Source organism: Panthera tigris, chromosome D1, assembly GCF_018350195.1.
Source record: "Panthera tigris isolate Pti1 chromosome D1, P.tigris_Pti1_mat1.1, whole genome shotgun sequence".
Classification (NCBI taxonomy): Eukaryota; Metazoa; Chordata; class Mammalia; order Carnivora; family Felidae; genus Panthera; species Panthera tigris.
In genome coordinates this window covers 59,610,606-59,628,988 of record NC_056669.1, presented here as the reverse complement: position 1 = coordinate 59,628,988, position 18,383 = coordinate 59,610,606, and the positions used below count along the sequence as shown (strand labels likewise).

Below are 18,383 nucleotides of genomic sequence, written 5' to 3'. Positions count from 1 at the left end.
CTATTTTTCAGGAAAAGAAACAGAACCCAGCACCAGGATATCTCTTTGTCCAACAGGAGGGATAGGGAGAGGTGGAGAGGAGGAAGAAGGGCAGGTGAGGGGAGGGGGCAAGGAGGAGAGAAGAGAGTGGTGGGAAGGCAGGTCTCACCCCTTCCTTGGCCACCAGCAGCTGCTTCTCAGCATTTTGCTTCTTGATGTTATAGTACTGCACCTCCACCTCGTGGGTCAGCTGCAGCCACTTCTGAAGGGCCTCTGGAGCATACCATGAGCTGTGTGATTCCAGTTCCTTCTCTGCTTTCCTCAGGGCTTCCCGAACCTGTGCAGCCAAGAGGATGTGAGCCATTACTGCTGCCATGACCCTCTCCGATGCCTCTGATAGCACAGAATTCTGAGTTCTTATCTGCTATCTCGTATGAGCTTCCAGCCCTCTCAAGAGGCAGAAAGGGCAAGGATTAGTCTGTGTTTTATATATTACAAGGAGGCAAACTCAGAGAAGGAAAGTAATCTACTCAAGGTCACACAGTCAGTAGTGTCAACCAGATCTCAAATTGAGATTTTTTTTTTTTTTTTTTTCTGCCAGACTAGAGCATTGTGTACCCACACATTAGCTGCCTCTCCTGGCCTGCAGCCAATCTCCATAATCCTCCCTGCTCTCTTGAGGCTCAGGTCAGCTCAGTGAGCCACCTTCTTTCTGAGAGGTGGGGGTCTATGCTCAGACCTCAAGACATCACCATGTGGCAGAAAAAGCACTTGACTGGGAATCCAAAGCTCTGATTCCAGCTCCTGGCCCTGTGACCCTGTGCTTTCAATAGCAGATCTCAATTTAGTGTGAGGAAAGACTTTCTCCCTTGCAAATCCAAACCACAGTAAAGGGGTGATCTCAGGAGGAGGTATTGTGAACAGCTCAGGTCAGAGAGCCCTTAAAAATGATCGCTATTCCAGAAAGGGATAGCCTGAATGCTCTCCAAAGTGTCCTGTAGTCCCGAGGTTTTGTCTATGATTCTCCCATTGAGCAGGGCAGGTAGGCTTTGAAGGGCACCCTCTACAAACCAGCACACATACTTTGAACATGGGCATTGCCAAAAGAGGCCAAGACATGAGAGAAGCAATGTGTAAGCAGAGATCTCACTGACTTCTCAGCAAGGAGCATCCCATGAAGCTGAAACATGGAAGCACTAAACATGGAAGGTCTGAGATTGCATGCAGACATTATACACACTGGATCCCTTGCTATCTCACCCAGTCTACAGTAGAAGTGACCCCCAATTTCCCCACCTAGACACTGACCTTTAGCTGGTCAGAATCCCAGAGAAAAGGGATTGAGAGGCAGTTGTATTATTCCCAACTTGCCAATGGGGCAAGTATCCCAGAGCAGGCCTGAGGTTCTCTCCATGGCCTGAGATAGACTGGGAGGGCCTTAGCTAAGGACAGAACACCTTTATTCCATAGAGAGCCAATGAGAGGACAAATCCCCACTTGGTTTTCGGTCTTTGAAAAAGTGGAAAAAGAAACTATAACTTAGCCCACTCCTGGCTTTGTAGATTTAAAATGGAGAACAGATGCCTTAGGGTCTAATACACCAAGTGTGAAAATGTATTATCAAGTTCTACCTTGAAGGGAGAGAAAGGAATGGGATAAGCTAAGAGCAAGGGAGGATGGAGAGAAAAAGAAAAAAGAGGAAAGGAAGGGCAGTGAGACAGTTGGGAAAGGCTGGTCTAACAGGCTCAAAATGGTTTAACAGGAGAAATACTTACAAAATAGGGAAAAGGAAGTGGGGGGTGGGGTGGGGAGGATGGGAGGCAAGGAGACAGAGACAGACCCATCCTGCCACACACAAGGAATAAATGCCTGAATGAGATAGAGCTGGGGGGCAAGTCACAGTATTCTTTTATTCTATAGCTGTGGTTCTCAACCTGCCACACGCTGGTGAGGAATCACCTGGGGAATCACACTTCAAAAATACTGATATCTGGACCCAAACCCAGATTCTGATTTCACAGATCTGGGGTGCTGGCCTAGGTATCAATACTTTCTCATGTTCTGCAAGTTCTACTACATAGCTTCTACTACGCAGCAAAGTTAATAACCACTGACCACGTGCTTTGTTACCCCTGACTTCCACTTCCCCATAGGATGCAGTAGGTCATGCCAGAAGAATAATTCTGATCCAACACAGCATCTGGGGAAAGCTGTCTAAGCTACAAAAATTACAAAATTCTTGAAAGACAAATTATTATAATTATGAAAAATTTTCAAAGTCATCAGAGAGCTATAAAGACTACGTCTACAATTTTTCCAGTGTGATCCAGGGATCCTTGAGTGCATCCTTTCAGAGCATCTGTGAGATCAAACTATTTTCATAATTGTACTAAGACGTTATTTACCTTTTTCACTCCCTTTTGCTCACAACTGAACTGTAGATTTCTCCAGAGGCTATATGATAAGTAATATCATAACAGATTGAATATAGACACTAATATAAGAATCAGCAGTCTATTAAGCCTGACATTAAAAGAATTTGTAAAACTGTAAAAAAAAAACAAAAACAAAAACTCACTTCTCATTAAATTATTTTTATTTTGAAAAATGCAGTCATTTTTTTTAAAAATATTGTGTTGATATATAAGGAGTTTAATACACTTATTTAAAATGAATTAGTAAATTTTTTAAAAAAATTTTTAATGTTTTATTTTATTTTTGAGAGAAAGAGAGACAGAACGTGAGCAGGGGAGGAGCAGAGAGAGAGGGAGACACAGAATCTGAAGCAGGTTCCAGGCTCCGAGCTGTCAGCACAGAGCCCTATGCAAGGCTTCAACCCATGAACTGTGAGATCTGACCTGACTGTCAGATCAGCCCATGACCTGAGCTGAAGGCAGACGCTTAACCGATTGAGCCACCCAGGCACCCCTTAAGATTTTTTTTTAAGTAATCTCTACCCCCGATGTGGGGCTTGAACTCATGACCCCAAGATCAAGAGTTGCATGCTCTTCTGACTGAGCCAGCAAGGCACCCCTGAATTAATAAATACTCTTTAATTTTCTCAGTTTTAACTTCTAACAGGGTAAATAGCAACAGACTTCCCCTTTAAAAATGTTCTTTGATGGGGCGCCTGTGGGCTCAGTCAGTTAAAGCCTCTGACTTCAGCTCAGGTCAGGATCTCATGGTTCGTGGGTTCAGCCCCACATCAGGCTCTGTGCTGATAGCTCAGAGCCTGGTGCCTGCTTCAGATTCTGTGTCTCTGTCTCTCTCTGCCCCTCCCCCACCTCTCAAAAATAAACCTTAAAAAAAATTTTTTTAATGTTCTTTGAGGTCCTAAATAATTTTTAAGAGTCAAAGAGTTCTGAGATCAAAAAGTCTGAGAATCACTGGACTAGATGAACTGAAAATCCAAAGAGGGGAAAAAGCCTTTCTAAGATGAGTTGATAATTGTCAGCCATTTTCTTCCTTGGAGCCATTGGATGGTTCTGGGTGAGAGCTGATAATTGGGCATGGCCCAGGGCAGTGGGGACTCCACTGGAGCCTAGAGAAACCAGCCCAGATTTTGTTGGTAGTACAGTACTGGTATGACAGATTGGAAATTGAGATTAGAAACATACATCCAGTTTTCTTCATTGAGCATTTACTCAGTTCTGGGGCTGTACAGGAGAACACATAGCTAGGTCAAAGGGTGGAATAAAATCTCCCATAATTTCATAATACTTAGGGGACAAAACATTGTAGGAAGGAAGGGACCTGCTTCACACATACCCCTGGTCCTCCCCTCGAGACAGCTGCAAAATTTTGAAGCTATGAGGAGCAGGAGGCCAAAGAGCTAAGTTAAAATCCTCCAAGTGGCAGAAATGAATCTCTCATAGTCTTTCAGGGCTCAGGAGAAAGAAATCCACAAGCTCTCAAGAAAAAGGAAGGAACATGCCTGAGAAACAGGGACAAACGAGTACTAGACCAAGTCTTTCTAAAACTACAACCCATCTCCAACATGGCTCAATTTCTGATTGGCTTGAGGTGATTAAATCCTCACCCTATATACCTAACAGAAGAAGGGAGGAGCCTCTATTTGATGGAAGATAAAATCATCTGGAGCCTCTATTATTTTTTAAACACACTGTCCACTATTTAATAAAAATAAATGACTAGACATGAGAAGAGGCAGGAAAATATAACCAATAATCAAGAGGAAAAATAGGCAGTCCCATAAGTGATCCAAATGTGAGAGGCACCAGAAAAGGACTTCAACTATGAGTGAAGAAAATAGAGAGATAGACACAATAAATGGAAACATGGAAATTCTGGGCAGGAAACCGGAATCTATAAAAGAGTAAAACAGGCATTGTAGAACTGAAAAATACATTATCTGAGAGTAGGATTCCACTGGATGGGTTGAACAAAACAGCACAATATTCACAGCAGAATATAGGATTAGAGAACTCAGAGACGAATCCACAGAAAATAATGAAACCAAAGCACGAAGAGAAAAAAAAGACACAGCTAAGCATAAGAGACAAGTGGAATCCAGTTAAAAGGTCTTACATAAATACTGGATTCCCAGAAGGAGAAGAGAGATTGGAACAGAAGCAATATGCAGACATGAAACAAAATGTGTATTCTGCAGTTGTCAGGCAGAATGCTCTGTATATGTTGATAAGGTCAAATTGATTAATCATGTTTACATTTTTCACATCCTTACTGATACTTTTGGCTTCTTATTTTTGACAGAGGTGTTTTAAAATCTCTAACTTTGACCATAAATTTGTCTATTAAACTTTTAGTTCCTTCAGCTCTTGCTTTATATATATATATTTTTTTTTTTTAATTTTTTTTAATGTTTATTTATTTTTGAGAGAGAGACAGACAGACAGACAGAGCGTGAGGAGAAGGGCAGAGAGAGAGGGAGACACAGAATCCGAAGCAGGCTGCAGGCTCTGAGCTGTCTGCACAGAGGCCAGTGCAGGGCTTGAATGCACGAACTGTGTGTGAGATCATGACCTACGCTGAAAGATGCTTAACTGACTGAGCCACCCAGGTGCCTCATTGTTTTATATATTTTTAAACTATATTATTAGATGTATACAAATTAAGTGTTGTTATGTTACTGTTGGATTCACACATTTACCATGATGAAATGTCCATTTTTGTCTCTAGTAATACTTCTTGCTCTAAAGCCTATTTTGTCTGATAGTAATATAGCTACTCCTGTTTTATTTTGCTTTGCGTTTGTATGGTATATCTTTTCTCATCCTTTTACCTTTACCCATTTTATATCCTTACCATTTTATATCTCTTGTAAACAGCAGATAGCTGGGTTTTGTTTTTTTATCCAATCTGACACTCTTCACCTTTCCATTGTATTGTTTGGTCTGTTTACATAAACCAAGTCTCAACACATTTGAAAGAACTGAAAATATACAGCATATGTTCTCTGACCACAGTGAAATTAAATTAGAAATCAATGAGAAAAATCACTGGAAAAGTCCCCAAGTGTTTGAAAATTAATCAACACACTTGTCCTAAACAACCATGAGCACCCCCCCAAAAAAATTGCAGTAGAAATTAAAAAATCTTTTCAACTGAATGATAATGAAAATATGAAATACCAGAACTTAGTAAATGCAGCAGCTAAAGCAGTGCTGAGCTAGAAATTTATAGTTCTAAATGCCTCTGTTGGAAAATATTAAAGGTTTAAAATCAATAACCTAATCTTCCACCTCAAGAAGCTAGAAAAATAAGGGGCACCTGACTGGCTCAGTCAGTGGAGCACGCGACTCTTGACCTGGGAGTTGTGAGTGTTGAGCCCCACGTTGGGTATACGGATTGCTTAAAAATAAAATCTGAAAAAATAAAAATTAAAAAAAAAGCTAGAAAAATAAGAGCAGTAGGCTTCACACCCAGCGTGGAACCAACACATGGGGCTTGAACTCACACCCTGAGATCAAAACCTGAACTGAGATCAACAGTCAGACGCTTAACCAACTGAGCCACCCAGGTACCCCTAAAAAAATTTTTCTTAAAGTGCAAGACTTCTACACTGAAAACTACAAAACACTGCTGGGAGAAATTTTAAAAGACCTAAATAGGAGACAAGATAAACAATGCTCATGGATTGTAAGAATCATTTTGTTAAAATGTCAATTTTCCCCGACATTAATCTATAGATTCAATATAAAACCAATAAAAATCCCAGCAAGGCTTTTTTGGGGGCAGGGGGAGTAGGGAGAAGTGGTAGAATGACAAGCTTAATTATGGAAATGCAAAGAACCTAGAACAGCCAAGGCCATTTTGAAGAACAATGCTGGAGAACTTACTACTGATATTGAGACTTAGTAGAAGACAATGTGCTTTAAGGACAGACAGACTACAGAACAGAATTATCTACTTGAAAAAAAAAAAAAAAAAAAAAGAACCTTGACTTCCTACCTCATATAGACAAAAACTAATTTGAAATAAACCACAAACCTAAATGTGAAAAGTAAAACAAGAACACTTCTATAAGAAAATTTACAAAAATATCTTGGGGATCAGGAAAGATTTCTTAAAGAGGCCACAAAAAGTATCAACCACTTAAAAAAAATGATTAAATTGGACTTCATTAAAATCAAGGCTTTCTGTTCATTAAAAGCAATATTAAGAGAGCAAAACAAGCTACAGACTGGGAAAAGATTGTGTTATTTATATATATATATATATATATATATATATATATATATATATATATATGAAGACTTACATCCAGAATATATAAAGAACTCCTACAAATCAACTAAGAAGAAGACAAGTAACACAATTTTTAAAATGAGAAGAGATTCCCAAATAAAATGGTCTATAAATTTATCAAAAGGTATTTATTATTATTAGCCATTAGGAAAATGAATATTAAAATCACAATGAAATACCTCTAGATCCCGGAATGTATACAATTAAAAAGCCTAAAAATACCAAGGTTGTAGCTCAACCAGAACTCTCACACACTGCTGGCGCTAGTATGGACTGGTCCAACCATTTTGGAAAACTAGAGGTTTCTAATACAGTTAAATTTATAAATTCCCTATTATATATCCAACAGAAATAAGTGTTTATGCTAAGAGAATATGCAGGAGGTCCATAGCAGTGTTATTCATAAAAGGAAAAGAAAAAGAACTGCAAACAACTCAAATGTCTACCAACAGGAGAATGGATAAATAATTTAAAGAACACTCCTGCAATGAATAATTACTTAGCAATGCAAATAAACCAACTACCACTACCCACAGTAACATGGATGACTCTCACAGACATAATGCTGAGTAAAAGAAACCAAACACGAAGAAAAATACCATATAATGCCATTTATATGAAGTTCAAAATCAAGCAAAACAAATCCGGTTTACAGATCATGACCATAGTTACCTTTTGGTGGAATATTGACAGAAGGCAGAGAGAAGCAAAAGTGAGCCTTCTAGGGTGCTTAAAAGATACTCTTTATCTTGATCTGGATGCTGGTTATACAAGTACATGCTTATGTGAAAGCTTTCCAGCTGTATATTTATGATTGGTACACTTTATGTAATAGTTCAATAAAAAGGGAACAAAATAACTGTTATCACCTGTTATCCCCTAGTCTTTGAAAATCACAGTGACCTTTTTTTTTTTTTTTACAACTTTTCCACTATTATTGGTAAGAGTCTAGTAACTCCTAAAGATATTCTTTGAGGCATATTTCAAAGTCCTCGCACATGAAGCATTCCAGCCAGGCTTTTGGCCCTGCACTTTTCCCACCCCCACCCCAGGGTGTCCAGGAAACAGTACACTCTCCTACCTGCTCCAACTCCTCCTCTGCATATTTTTGGCGGCTCCGCTCATTCTCAGTACCCTCCCGCAGCTCCTTCAGCCGCTGGGCTTCCTGCTTGGCAAGGTTGATCTCATCACGCAGCTTCTTCTCCAGATGTACCTTCTCCACCTCCACTGTGCGGTGCTCCTCTTGGGCCTTGTGCAGCCTGGGGAGCGATGCAGGGAGCTGGAGAAGGCCAGGCAAGGGGTGCCAGCCAACACGCCACGAGTCACGGCATCAAAGAGGAAAATGAGGGCTCTGGCACTCAGAATATATTCTCCCTATTCTGTTGACTGGCTCTGAGTTAGCTCAGGGCCAAAAGAAACCACAGTGATTACCATATTTCTTATCATTTTGCTGCCAGTAATCATGCTAGGTTCCTGGGTATCTGAATCCTTCCTCTGAGGGATCTCACATACTAAGATCCTAACAACTACTAGCTTACAGGGTATTTCCATGTGTCCTCCCTGCAGATAATGATATGTTGCATCATTATCAGCCTAGGACAGGTATGGATTTAAGACTTAGAAAAGTAATTGCAGGTAGAACAGAGACTAGAATTCCAATCTGTAGGACTCCAAACCCCACAGTCATTCCCCATATCCTCAGGTATCTGGAAGGTTCAATAAATGTAGAATGCCCTGCAAGCTAGCCCAAAGATCCAGAGAAGGCACAATGGCTGAGATGCGACTGGGGTGGGGATCCTGGGGGTATTTAGGGAAGATGAGAAAGGAACCATTGAGAAGCACCTCATAGAGTCCTGAGTACCTGTTCCCAGAAGTGCAGAAAATGAAATTCATAACAAAGGGTCTGGGGAGGGCCCCTGCTGCCCCCAGGCCTGACTTTCCTTTCTAAGTATCTTCCATGGTAGGTAAGATCTCAAGGGCCCAGTTATAATGAAAATATACCTTTGTACCCACCCACACATTCCCTCTGTTCACTGACAAAACCTTCCAGCCATCCAACCCAGCCTCCTTCCTTCCTCCACATATCTATGTTAATCCATTCATTTATTCATCCATTCATTCAACACATACTTTCAAGTGTCTGCTGAATGGCAAGCCTTGCACTAAGTCCTAGATACATGGAGATGAATGAGAAATTGGTCCCTGCCAATTAGGAGCTCATGATCTAGTCCAATATAGACAAATAAACAGATACCTAAACACAGTGTGGTAAGTTCTACAACAGAGAGACATACAAGGTGTTGGATGAGCCCAAAGGATGGAGTGACCAACTCTGCCTGAAAGGAGTCAGGGAAGGTGACTAGACCCAGGAGAAAGAGTAAGAGTTCGCTAATCCCTCTGGAAGAAGGGAAGGACTTAGTCATTGTTGGGTCTTCCTATCTGGGTAAGAAACACCAAGTCACAGGAGACCAGGGTAGGAGGGTAAAGGATGATGAAGAAGACAGTGATATATAGCTTAGACCTGAGATACAGAAGGATAAAGCTACAGAACAAAAGGGAACCTCAGAAGAGAGTACTTTCCACTGAGCTAATTAAGTAGGTGAAACAGAAGAGGCAGAGACAGAACTCAGCCCCTAAAAACTGCCAAGTCACGTCCATGAAGCGCCTTGGTTGCTCGGTCGGTTGAGTGTCCGACTTCAGCTCAGGTCATGATCTCGCAGTTTGTGAGTTCGAGCCCCACATCCGGCTCTGCACGGACAAGCTCAGAGCCTGGAGCCTGCTTCAGATTCTGTGTCTCCCTCTCTCTCTCTGCCCTCCCTTGCTCATGCTCTGTCTCTCTTGCTCTCAAAAATAAAATTTTAAAAAATTTTTTAATAAAAATAAAAACTGCCAGTTCAAGTCCAGATCTGTCAGTGGCTGAAACCTCAAGAGATGTGGTGGGACAAGCAGAAAAGGACTAGGCTGCAAGCCTCCTGCTGACAAATGGCAGTCCACTTTGTCCCTGGAGAGAAAGGCAGTTCAGCCTCCTCAAGATACACACTAGGTGGCACTACAGGCAAGGCTCAAAACAAATCAGAGGCGCCATTTCCTGCCCCCATCAGCTTCCCTTGCTGAATACCCTCTTTATTGTATTCTTCCTTGACCCAACTGCCTGAAATTACACCATTGGGGATTCATTTCTTCACTGAATATAATCCTCTCTGAAAGCAGCCTCTTCAGAAAAGCCTATGATCTGTCTGCCTTGCCCAGATAGTAGGGAACTCCTTTAAAGTAGAATCAAAACTGACCCACTTTTATAGTCCTAACAGGATCTAGCAGAGATGAAGATCAATAAATACTACTGGGTGCAGACATGAGCAAATACGTGTACAGTCAAGCCTCACCCCACTCCATCTCCTCCACAGAAGACTGAGCATCTTGAAAGCAGCAGTCAGTTAGCATTACAAGTAAGAAAATTCGGCTACCTGACCGCAAGCCCTGACTCTAAGCAGGTGTGTGACTAATCTGTTCCCTGTACCAGGGACAAGTCTGTTCCCTGGACCAGGCCTGTTTCTTCAATCCTAAATGGGAATCAAAATCCTTGCCTCAAAGAATTTTCTTGAAACCCAGTGAAATCCTACCTGGAATGCACATGTAGCATTACATTTATTCACCCAAAGTATCAGGAACTCTGGAAAAAAAAAGAAAAGCTCTGTGGTGGCTGGCAGTGCAGGCCTGTGAAAGGAAGGAGGGACAAGGCGGCATGTGGGCTCTGGACACTATCAGAGGAGAATATGTGTGTGCACATGTGTCAATGTGTGTGCATGCAGTTGTTTCTCTAAGGCCCACAGTGGTCATTAAGCTCTGGAGGCCTTGGGGAGCAGGGAGAACTGGGAGCTTAGTTTTATCCTCAAACTTGGAACATCTCCTGCCTAGATTCTTTGGCTTCAGAACGAAAACAGTGCATGCTTTTCAGACAAATGAAGAATGGGGGCTGCCCAGATAGCAGCATTTAGCCCCTAGTTGGCAAAGGGCCCAGGAACAAGGGACCCAGAAAAGTAGCCAGAAATCAGTTCAGAGATAAAACTTCACTTATCTCTGAGAAGCCCAGCCAGTGGAAATGAATGTGATAGGGCCACCTTTACTGAGGCAGCACCTGTAAGTGTCAAAATTCCTGGCTCATACTTACTGATATGTGACCCAAACAAAGCACTCATCCTCTCTGAGCCCTCATTTCTTCAACTCTAAAATAGTAATAGTACCTACCTAACATGGTTGTGGTGATTTAAAAAAATAATAATGCATTTAAGTAGTTAACAATACCTAGCTCATAAGAAATCCTTTGCCCACCCTCCAAAGAAAATAGTATCTATCATTAAAAAGTAACAGAAAAGGGCCAGATGTCATTTCCTTTTACATGGATTCCTGCAAAGACTTCTCAATGGGAATCCTGAGGCTGCCAAAATAATTTTCTAAAAAAGAGTCCTGAAGTAGGTCCCTCCTCTTCTCAAAAACAAAACAAAGCAAAAAACCAATTACCTGCGTTGACTCCCTCCTGACTTATGCATCTTTCTAAAACTGCTCCATGAGAGTCTTATGGTGCCAGGGATCTGGCCTCACTCTATATACATTCAGCCTTAACTACCAGGACCTCCCTACCATCTTTCAAGCACTAAAGGTATCAGAAAGACAGATTTGGGAGGTTTCTTCGGCGAACAATGAAGAACAGGTAATTATGTCTATTTCTATGGGAAAGATAACAGTCCAGGGGCAGCGAGAAGGATAGAACGGACAAGCCATCCACCCAGGGAGGCTCTAGATCTCCCTACACAGCTACACATTTCTCCCTCTGAGACTCAGAGGGAGGAAAGACAGAAATAAGCTTCTGCCCTGGGGAGGAATGTTTGCCTGTGCAACTGCAATGTCAGGAGCCTACATTCCCAATGCAGTTTTGGGAAGTATGGCACAGCCTGGGAGGTGACGCCAGCATGATCTTGGGGGCGAGACAGCCCACAACCCTGGTGGAAACAGGAGGCTCCCAAGAGCTGGCAGCATCAGGGCTGTGGGGAAGGGGCAGGGCCTTACCTTTCCTGAAGGTCATGCAGACTCTGCTCAGCTCTGTGTAACCCCTCCAGATCCTTCATCATCTTCTTCATGTGCTCCTTTGAGTAACGGTTTTGGATGTAGGCAAACCAGCAGCCACCCACACCAATAACGATCGACACCACCAGCATGAAGTCCTTGAGGTGATTATGGCGGGTCACTGCCAGAGAGGAGGCCATGGTGAGACAGGTTGCCCACTGCACACCTAGCCTTGCAACTCCATGCATCCCCTCCTGCATGAAGCCCTCCCACTGCAGAATGCTTCTTAGACACACATTTGCCACATACTAGTATAGTGAGCTCTCTGCCTACTTTGGAAAAGATGAGAGGCCTGAGAGCTGTGCAGGAAGTTTGTTAAATCATACTTCCCTACTAGGCAGTGAATAGGAGACAACTAGTGCCTTCTCAGGACATCCCAGCTACCTCTGGACTGCAATGAGCACTGCATGTGCCCACACGCAGTGGCTTCTGTGCTACTGGATCAGCAATGCTAGAGTAGGGAGAAGGGGACAGCTGGTAAGAGTATAAAGCAACATCACTAGAGCTTGAGGCCTGGCTGTGGGACTGATGTTCCTGCAGGAGCCGGGTCTCCCGGACAACCAGGCTATTCCAGGTACAAGGTACAGAGCCCAGGTCAGGTAAAGGTCTCACCAATGGAGAGCCTTTCTAGGCTGTGGCTCAATCCAGAGACCAAGTACAACGGGAGTAACACCAAAAGATTGGCATATACAGGACGTTGCCCTTGCCAGGAATCCAGGGACAGATCTACCTCCAGAGAATGCCTGGTGGCAATTTGGCAAAGTGCCGGTGTGATGGCTGGGGTTCAAAGCAATGCTCAGTCTCCAGAACAAAACTGAAAAGCTTGAACAAGGAGCAACACCGGAAGGTAAGTACAAAAGCCATGTCCTCAGAAGTGAGCCAACCAGAAGAGGGCCACTCCTGGAACCTGCCATTGTTCCCAGTCCACCAGGTCTCAGCTCTGAGCCACAGCACAGGAAACCTGGACACCATAAGGAGAACACGGCTGCTACTGTGGCCCCTGCTTGGGCTGGACTCAACTCAGGAGAGAGTAGCAGTGGGCTCAGAGGAGCCCTAGACGTGGGGGGCGGGGAAGGAAGAAAAGAAGGAATGCCCTCCTGTGCACAGCAGTTTATCCTCAGGTTGAGGAGGGGGCAGTAGGGTCGATAGGACCCCAGCACCTGGTAAGGATGAGGGGCTGATGGGAATCCAAAAGGACCCCGGTGGAGCCACCAAGTTGAGGCTGGGTCTAGATAACAGGAAAAGATACATGTAGCTGGAAACTGTGTGAAGCTGAGGCCCAGATTGACAAATGGTTATATTCATACTTCCTGATTGAAAGCTGAGCAGCAGGACATGGGGACAGTGTGGGATCAAAGACAGATTAGCACATTCTATTTCCATCCAAGGGAGGGGAGTTACGAGGTCTGGGGTGGCAGCCCTATCCTTTACATGTTTAGGCCAGACTCTCATAGAGAAAACTGAGGGTCCCTTGGCAGCCATCCTCCAGCCTCCAGGCAGGCCTACCCTTCCAACCATACACAAGTCCTCACTCTCCTGTCCTTTGGGTCCCAGGAAGAGATATCTCTGCAGCACGGTGAGCTGCCTTTCTTTCTGGAACACACCTGCCTCCTCCACACCTCTTCCAGAGGCCGGGGTACTCTTTGTCTCCCCTGTTTGTTACAGACTTTTAATCTTGGCTTCCCAAGGTTTCCCAACTCCAACATCCCTTTTATATTCTTACCAAAAGTCAGAGGCACTCCTGTTCAAACAAGACTCTGGGAAATGCCCGCCCCCTATTACCTCCAACACTTCAAAGTTCTCAAGATGGACATGCGGATTGGGCACCTATATATTCTATTCAGTCCCTATCCCACCTTGTCCAGATTGATGTGGAACAAGACTCTATTATTTTTTCCAGCTTAATACTCTCATCCAAGTCATGAATAAAAATACTGAATGACCAGAGCCAAGGGTAGGATCTGATAGTCCTCCCCTCGTCTAAGGCAATACTGTTCCACCTACCAGTACCCTTTGGATCTCTTCAACCAACTTTAATTCCACTTAAATATATAAGCATCCATACACCCCTCTGTCCAGTCAAGTGCATAGTTAGAGCTCAGAGATACTGCCTGTCCCATCCCATGAGCCACCACCTTGTCAAGAAGAGAATGACTCTAATCTGGCTGACTCACTTTGTGGCCCCTAGTGATCATCACTTGTCTGTATACCGGGGCCCAGCACAGCGATGACCAGCTCACACAGGGATTCAGTAAATATTTGTGGAACTGAACCTTTACTGATAAGTTCCAAGTATGATATCTCTCTCTCCTTACCCCACATAGGAGAGGAAGGAAAAGAGAAGACACATAACACATCAGGCATTTATATCCACCATCTTGAATTCTCACAGCCACTCTAGAAGGCAGGTATTTGTGTTCTCACTCTATAGGCCAGGGAACTGAGTCTCCCCAGGAGAACTGACTTCCTGGAGTTCATCAAAAGTGACAGGGCTGGGATTCAGATCCAGACTTGCCTGACCACATGGTCTTTCTGCTGCACCCCACTTTCTCATTACAACTTTCCTACTTGTGCAGCAGGTGTTGTTTCTGCTTTGTTACATCCAAACATTGCTCACCATGGAGATGATCCCCTGATCTAGCCAGAGTGTGGCTATAAGAGTTCCAAAACCTGAATTTTTCTCCCAGACAATATCCTGAGAGCTGACTGTGGCTCACAGGCCATCCGGAGAGTGAATACCCAAAGGCCAAATGGCCAGGCCTTTAAGGTTAAATGTAAGGCCTCATGTAGAGAAATTATTGTGCCATCAAAAGCAGCATCCTGCACTGAGTACTAGGAAGTCTGGGTTCTATGCTTGCCTCTGCTCTATCTGGATCTCAACTTCCTCAACTCTAAAATGCATTGTCACAGAATTGCTAAAGAGATCAAGTGCATAGTTATGAATGAAAGTGTTTTGAGGTGTTCTGGAAATCTTCAGCTGGACATATCCACTAGGTAATTAAGAATGTGGATGTGGAGTTTAAATAAGAGGTAGTAGCTGGAGAAGAAGATGTGAGAATTATCAGGCCCTTTCAGTGGAACCCTGGGCAGAACCCTATAGTCCAAAGCAAATCTGTGATGTTAATTTTATGTATCAACTTGACTGGGCTAAGGGATGCCGAGAGAGCTTTCTTGCCTCAATAAGAGATTAGTACTTCAATCAGTAGACTGAGTAAAGGAGACCATCTTCACTAATGTGAGTACATGTCATTCAATCATCCTCAGGCCTCTGAGTGCCTGAATAGAACCAAAAGGCGGAGGAAGGATGCATGTGCTCTCTCAGCCTGAGCTGAGACATTTATCTTCTGCTCCCCTCTTACATCAGCACACCTGGTTGTCAGGTCTCCGGACTCAGGCTGGGACATATAGCATCAGCCCCCTGATTCTCTGGCCTTTGGACTCAGACTTACACCATCAGCTCTCCTAGTTGTTAGACCTTCAAACTCAGACTAAATCATACCACTGGTTTTTCTGGTTCTCTGGGTGTAGATGGCATATCACAGGACTTTTTGGCCTCCATAATCATGTAAGCCAATTCCTATAATAAATCTTCCCTTTATATCTATCTATCTATCTATCTATCTATCTCTATCTATCCATCCATCCATCCATCCATCCATCCATCCATCCATATTATGTTTCTCTGGAGAATCCTAATACAGAATCTATAAACCATTGTGACAGAAAAAGAGAAATGAAGAGTCTCATCTGTGCCTTACTAACGATGTACTTTTCCCCAGAATTCCATTCCCATTCTTTGCTTCCTGCCACCTTCCCAGCCCACAACAGTCTACATGGATATTTCCAATCCTTCTCCTCTGACTAGGATTCCTCAACCAACCCACTCTTTGGACAGGTAAACATGGATTATCTCCTGCCATCTCAGGGACTACCTTGCGTGTTTTTCAACTTTCATACTAGTCACCTTCTGATAGTCTGTGAGTTCCTCAGGGCCAGGGTACAAGCCTTATTTCTCTCTATAGCCCCATACTTAGCACAGAGCCTGACCAGAACAGGTACTCAGCAAAGGTGGAAAGGAAAGACAAAGGGAAGAAGAAAGGCAGTTTTCACATGGAAGGGGTTATGATAGAAAGTGCATGTGAAAGCACAAGAAGAGCATGGCTGGCCGTCCCGCACAGCCCCTGCACAAGCTCAACTCTCAGAAGCTACCCCTATGCCCAGCGAGCACTGCTAGGGCAGACAGACCATGGAGCTTTCATGAGAGCAGGTGTGGCTTGCTAGGTGAACAGAGCTAACCCAGGGAAACTGGCTAGGACCTGGGGAGCCAGAATGTGGCAGAGTTCCCAGCCCGAGTGCTACAAATAGATTTTAGCAAAATGAGGTCAACTGTTAATACAATCAGGCCTGAGGCAAGGGAGGAGGGTATAAACAAATGAGATGCTGACATGTTAACAGAGTCAGGAATAATGGTGAGAATTTTTATAGTACAGTTAGCATTGAGAAAGTGAGCCTCCAATCATTACCACTTTCTGGAACCCCCTCTCCCAACCTATTCTTGCCACCTTCTCTACTGTCCACAATACCCTGTCCCTGGGAGACACACCTATTCACTGCTTACTGCCAGAATACATGCTTGGAATTTCTTTTGTCATTTACATAGCCTTCTGTGCTGAGGTGTGTGGTTAACCTATAATAACTATTCCTGGACCTTCTTGCCTTCTGGTTTTAGCCCAAGAAGTGCTTTAGCTGACTCACATATCCACAGAAGACATTCCATAGTGTTCTCCCCACAGCCAAGCTGGGCCAGAGTCTCCTCCCATCTCCCCTGTCCTAGAGCTCTGAGGACACCCAGCCTCCTTCTGCAAAACTTCTACCATACATTTCCTGACGCCTACTCATTGCTGGGCCATATGCTGAGTTACGACGACAGATGAACAAAGCTGTTTCTACCCTCATGAGTTCCCAGTTTGAAGGGTAACAGACAGGAAAACAGATTATTAAAAAAAAAAAAAAAAAAAAAAAAAAAAGCAGGTACAAAGGGCTATAGGATCCCAGAAGAGAGTAAGGAGAAAGGGTTGAACATGCCCAGGAAGAGGCTGGAAAGGCATCCTGGAGAAAGCTTCAAAAGTGAGTTGAGGGAGCCAGCCCATTAAGAATCCAACTCTTGGGGCACCTGGGTGGCTCAAGTGTCCAACTTTGGCTCAGGTCATGATCTCACAGTTCATGGGTGTGAGCCCCACATCGGGTTCTGTGATGACAGCTCAGAGCTTGGAGCCTGCTTCAGATTCTGTGTCTCCCTCTCTGTCTGCCCCTCCCCCGCTTGTACTCTATCTCTCTCTCAAAAATAAACATTTTTTTAATTTAATTGGCTTCATCTCATATTGGAATTCTTTATGTTTTATCTTGCTTCCTCTGTCAGAAGCAGAGGATGAGATAATATAGTAGAAAGAGCACTGAAATATAAGTTACTGGGTCTGAGTCATGGCTCTGTCATTTAAAAGTTGAATGACCTCTAAAAACTCACCTCATCTCCTGAGTCTCCATTTCTCTGACAAATTATCTGCAGATCAGGAAAAGCCCTCTCAGTGAATGATCTGCTGCCAGAGTGAGACATCAGCATAGGTCTCCAAGGCAAGCTGCCTTGGGACTTCGTGTGTCAGAACACAACTAACACCTCATTGTGGGATTGTTAGTAGAGCCCCGGATAGACCTGCAAGCCTAGAGCCAACTCTGCAGGTCGGAAAGACTGTAAAAGGCCATGTGCTCCTCTGCAGCCATGGTGGGAGGGCTGAGACGTCTTCTACTGTCAGAAAATGGGTCCTGAGTAGCTCTGTGCTGAGCCGGTTTGATCCTTCTTCCCCATTCCCAAGCTCTGAGGCTGCTCAGACAGATGGACCCTGATCAGTCAGCAGACCTTCCCGGCTATTGTACAACAAACTTTGATTTGAGATTTCTCAAGTTTCAGACTGATGGCAGGATTTTCATTAAGGCTGGGCAAGGCAGCCAAGGTTTGCAGCTATACCTGGCCCAGGCTCTCCAGGGTGTTTACCACCTAAGAACCACAGCCTTAAGAACTCACCCTCAGTACAGAACCAGGTCAGCAGCACAGGTTAGCACTCTAAGTCCTGTATGGGTGTTGGACAGGGAACAGAGCTCAAGTAGGGATTTTAGCCCATGCTCAGATGGAAACACAGAGCTAGAGGGACACAGACCAAGGGATTCTTTGCAGGTACCCCCCAGACACAGCCCCACCCTTGCAGATGTCTCCTGGCAAAGAGCTTCCTAGTATTTTCCTCAGATTCCATCTGGCAATTTTCAAAACTTTTCTTTAACGAGCCGTCAGTAGGAAAGTATAAAAACAGTATTTGCCATCAGGACAGCTGCTGGATTCCAAAACCTTAGCTCCCAGAAGTACACCCAAGCTCTATCAGAGTCCTAGAATCAGGGAGCCAGTAAGAGCCTTGACCAAGCCCATTTTACACATAAGGAACCCAAAATCTAGGCAGGAGAACTGAATTGCCAAAGGTCACTTGATAAGGCAAGGGCCAAGCACA

The 18,383-nt window shown here is 43.9% G+C and overlaps 1 protein-coding gene across 10 annotated transcripts in view; it reads right to left on the bottom strand.

Moving 5' to 3' along the window:
* The window catches only part of STIM1 (stromal interaction molecule 1), a 182,347-nt gene that overhangs the window by 10,582 nt on the left and 153,382 nt on the right, over positions 1 to 18,383 (bottom strand). For all 10 annotated transcript variants that reach the window (XM_042958665.1, XM_042958666.1, XM_007089366.3 and 7 more), the window contains 3 exons: positions 11,773 to 11,950; positions 7,790 to 7,967; positions 149 to 316 (listed from right to left, as the gene is read on the bottom strand). In XM_042958665.1, coding sequence (XP_042814599.1) covers positions 149 to 316; positions 7,790 to 7,967; positions 11,773 to 11,950 — 524 coding nt within the window. The remainder of the gene's footprint in view (positions 1 to 148; positions 317 to 7,789; positions 7,968 to 11,772; positions 11,951 to 18,383) is intronic.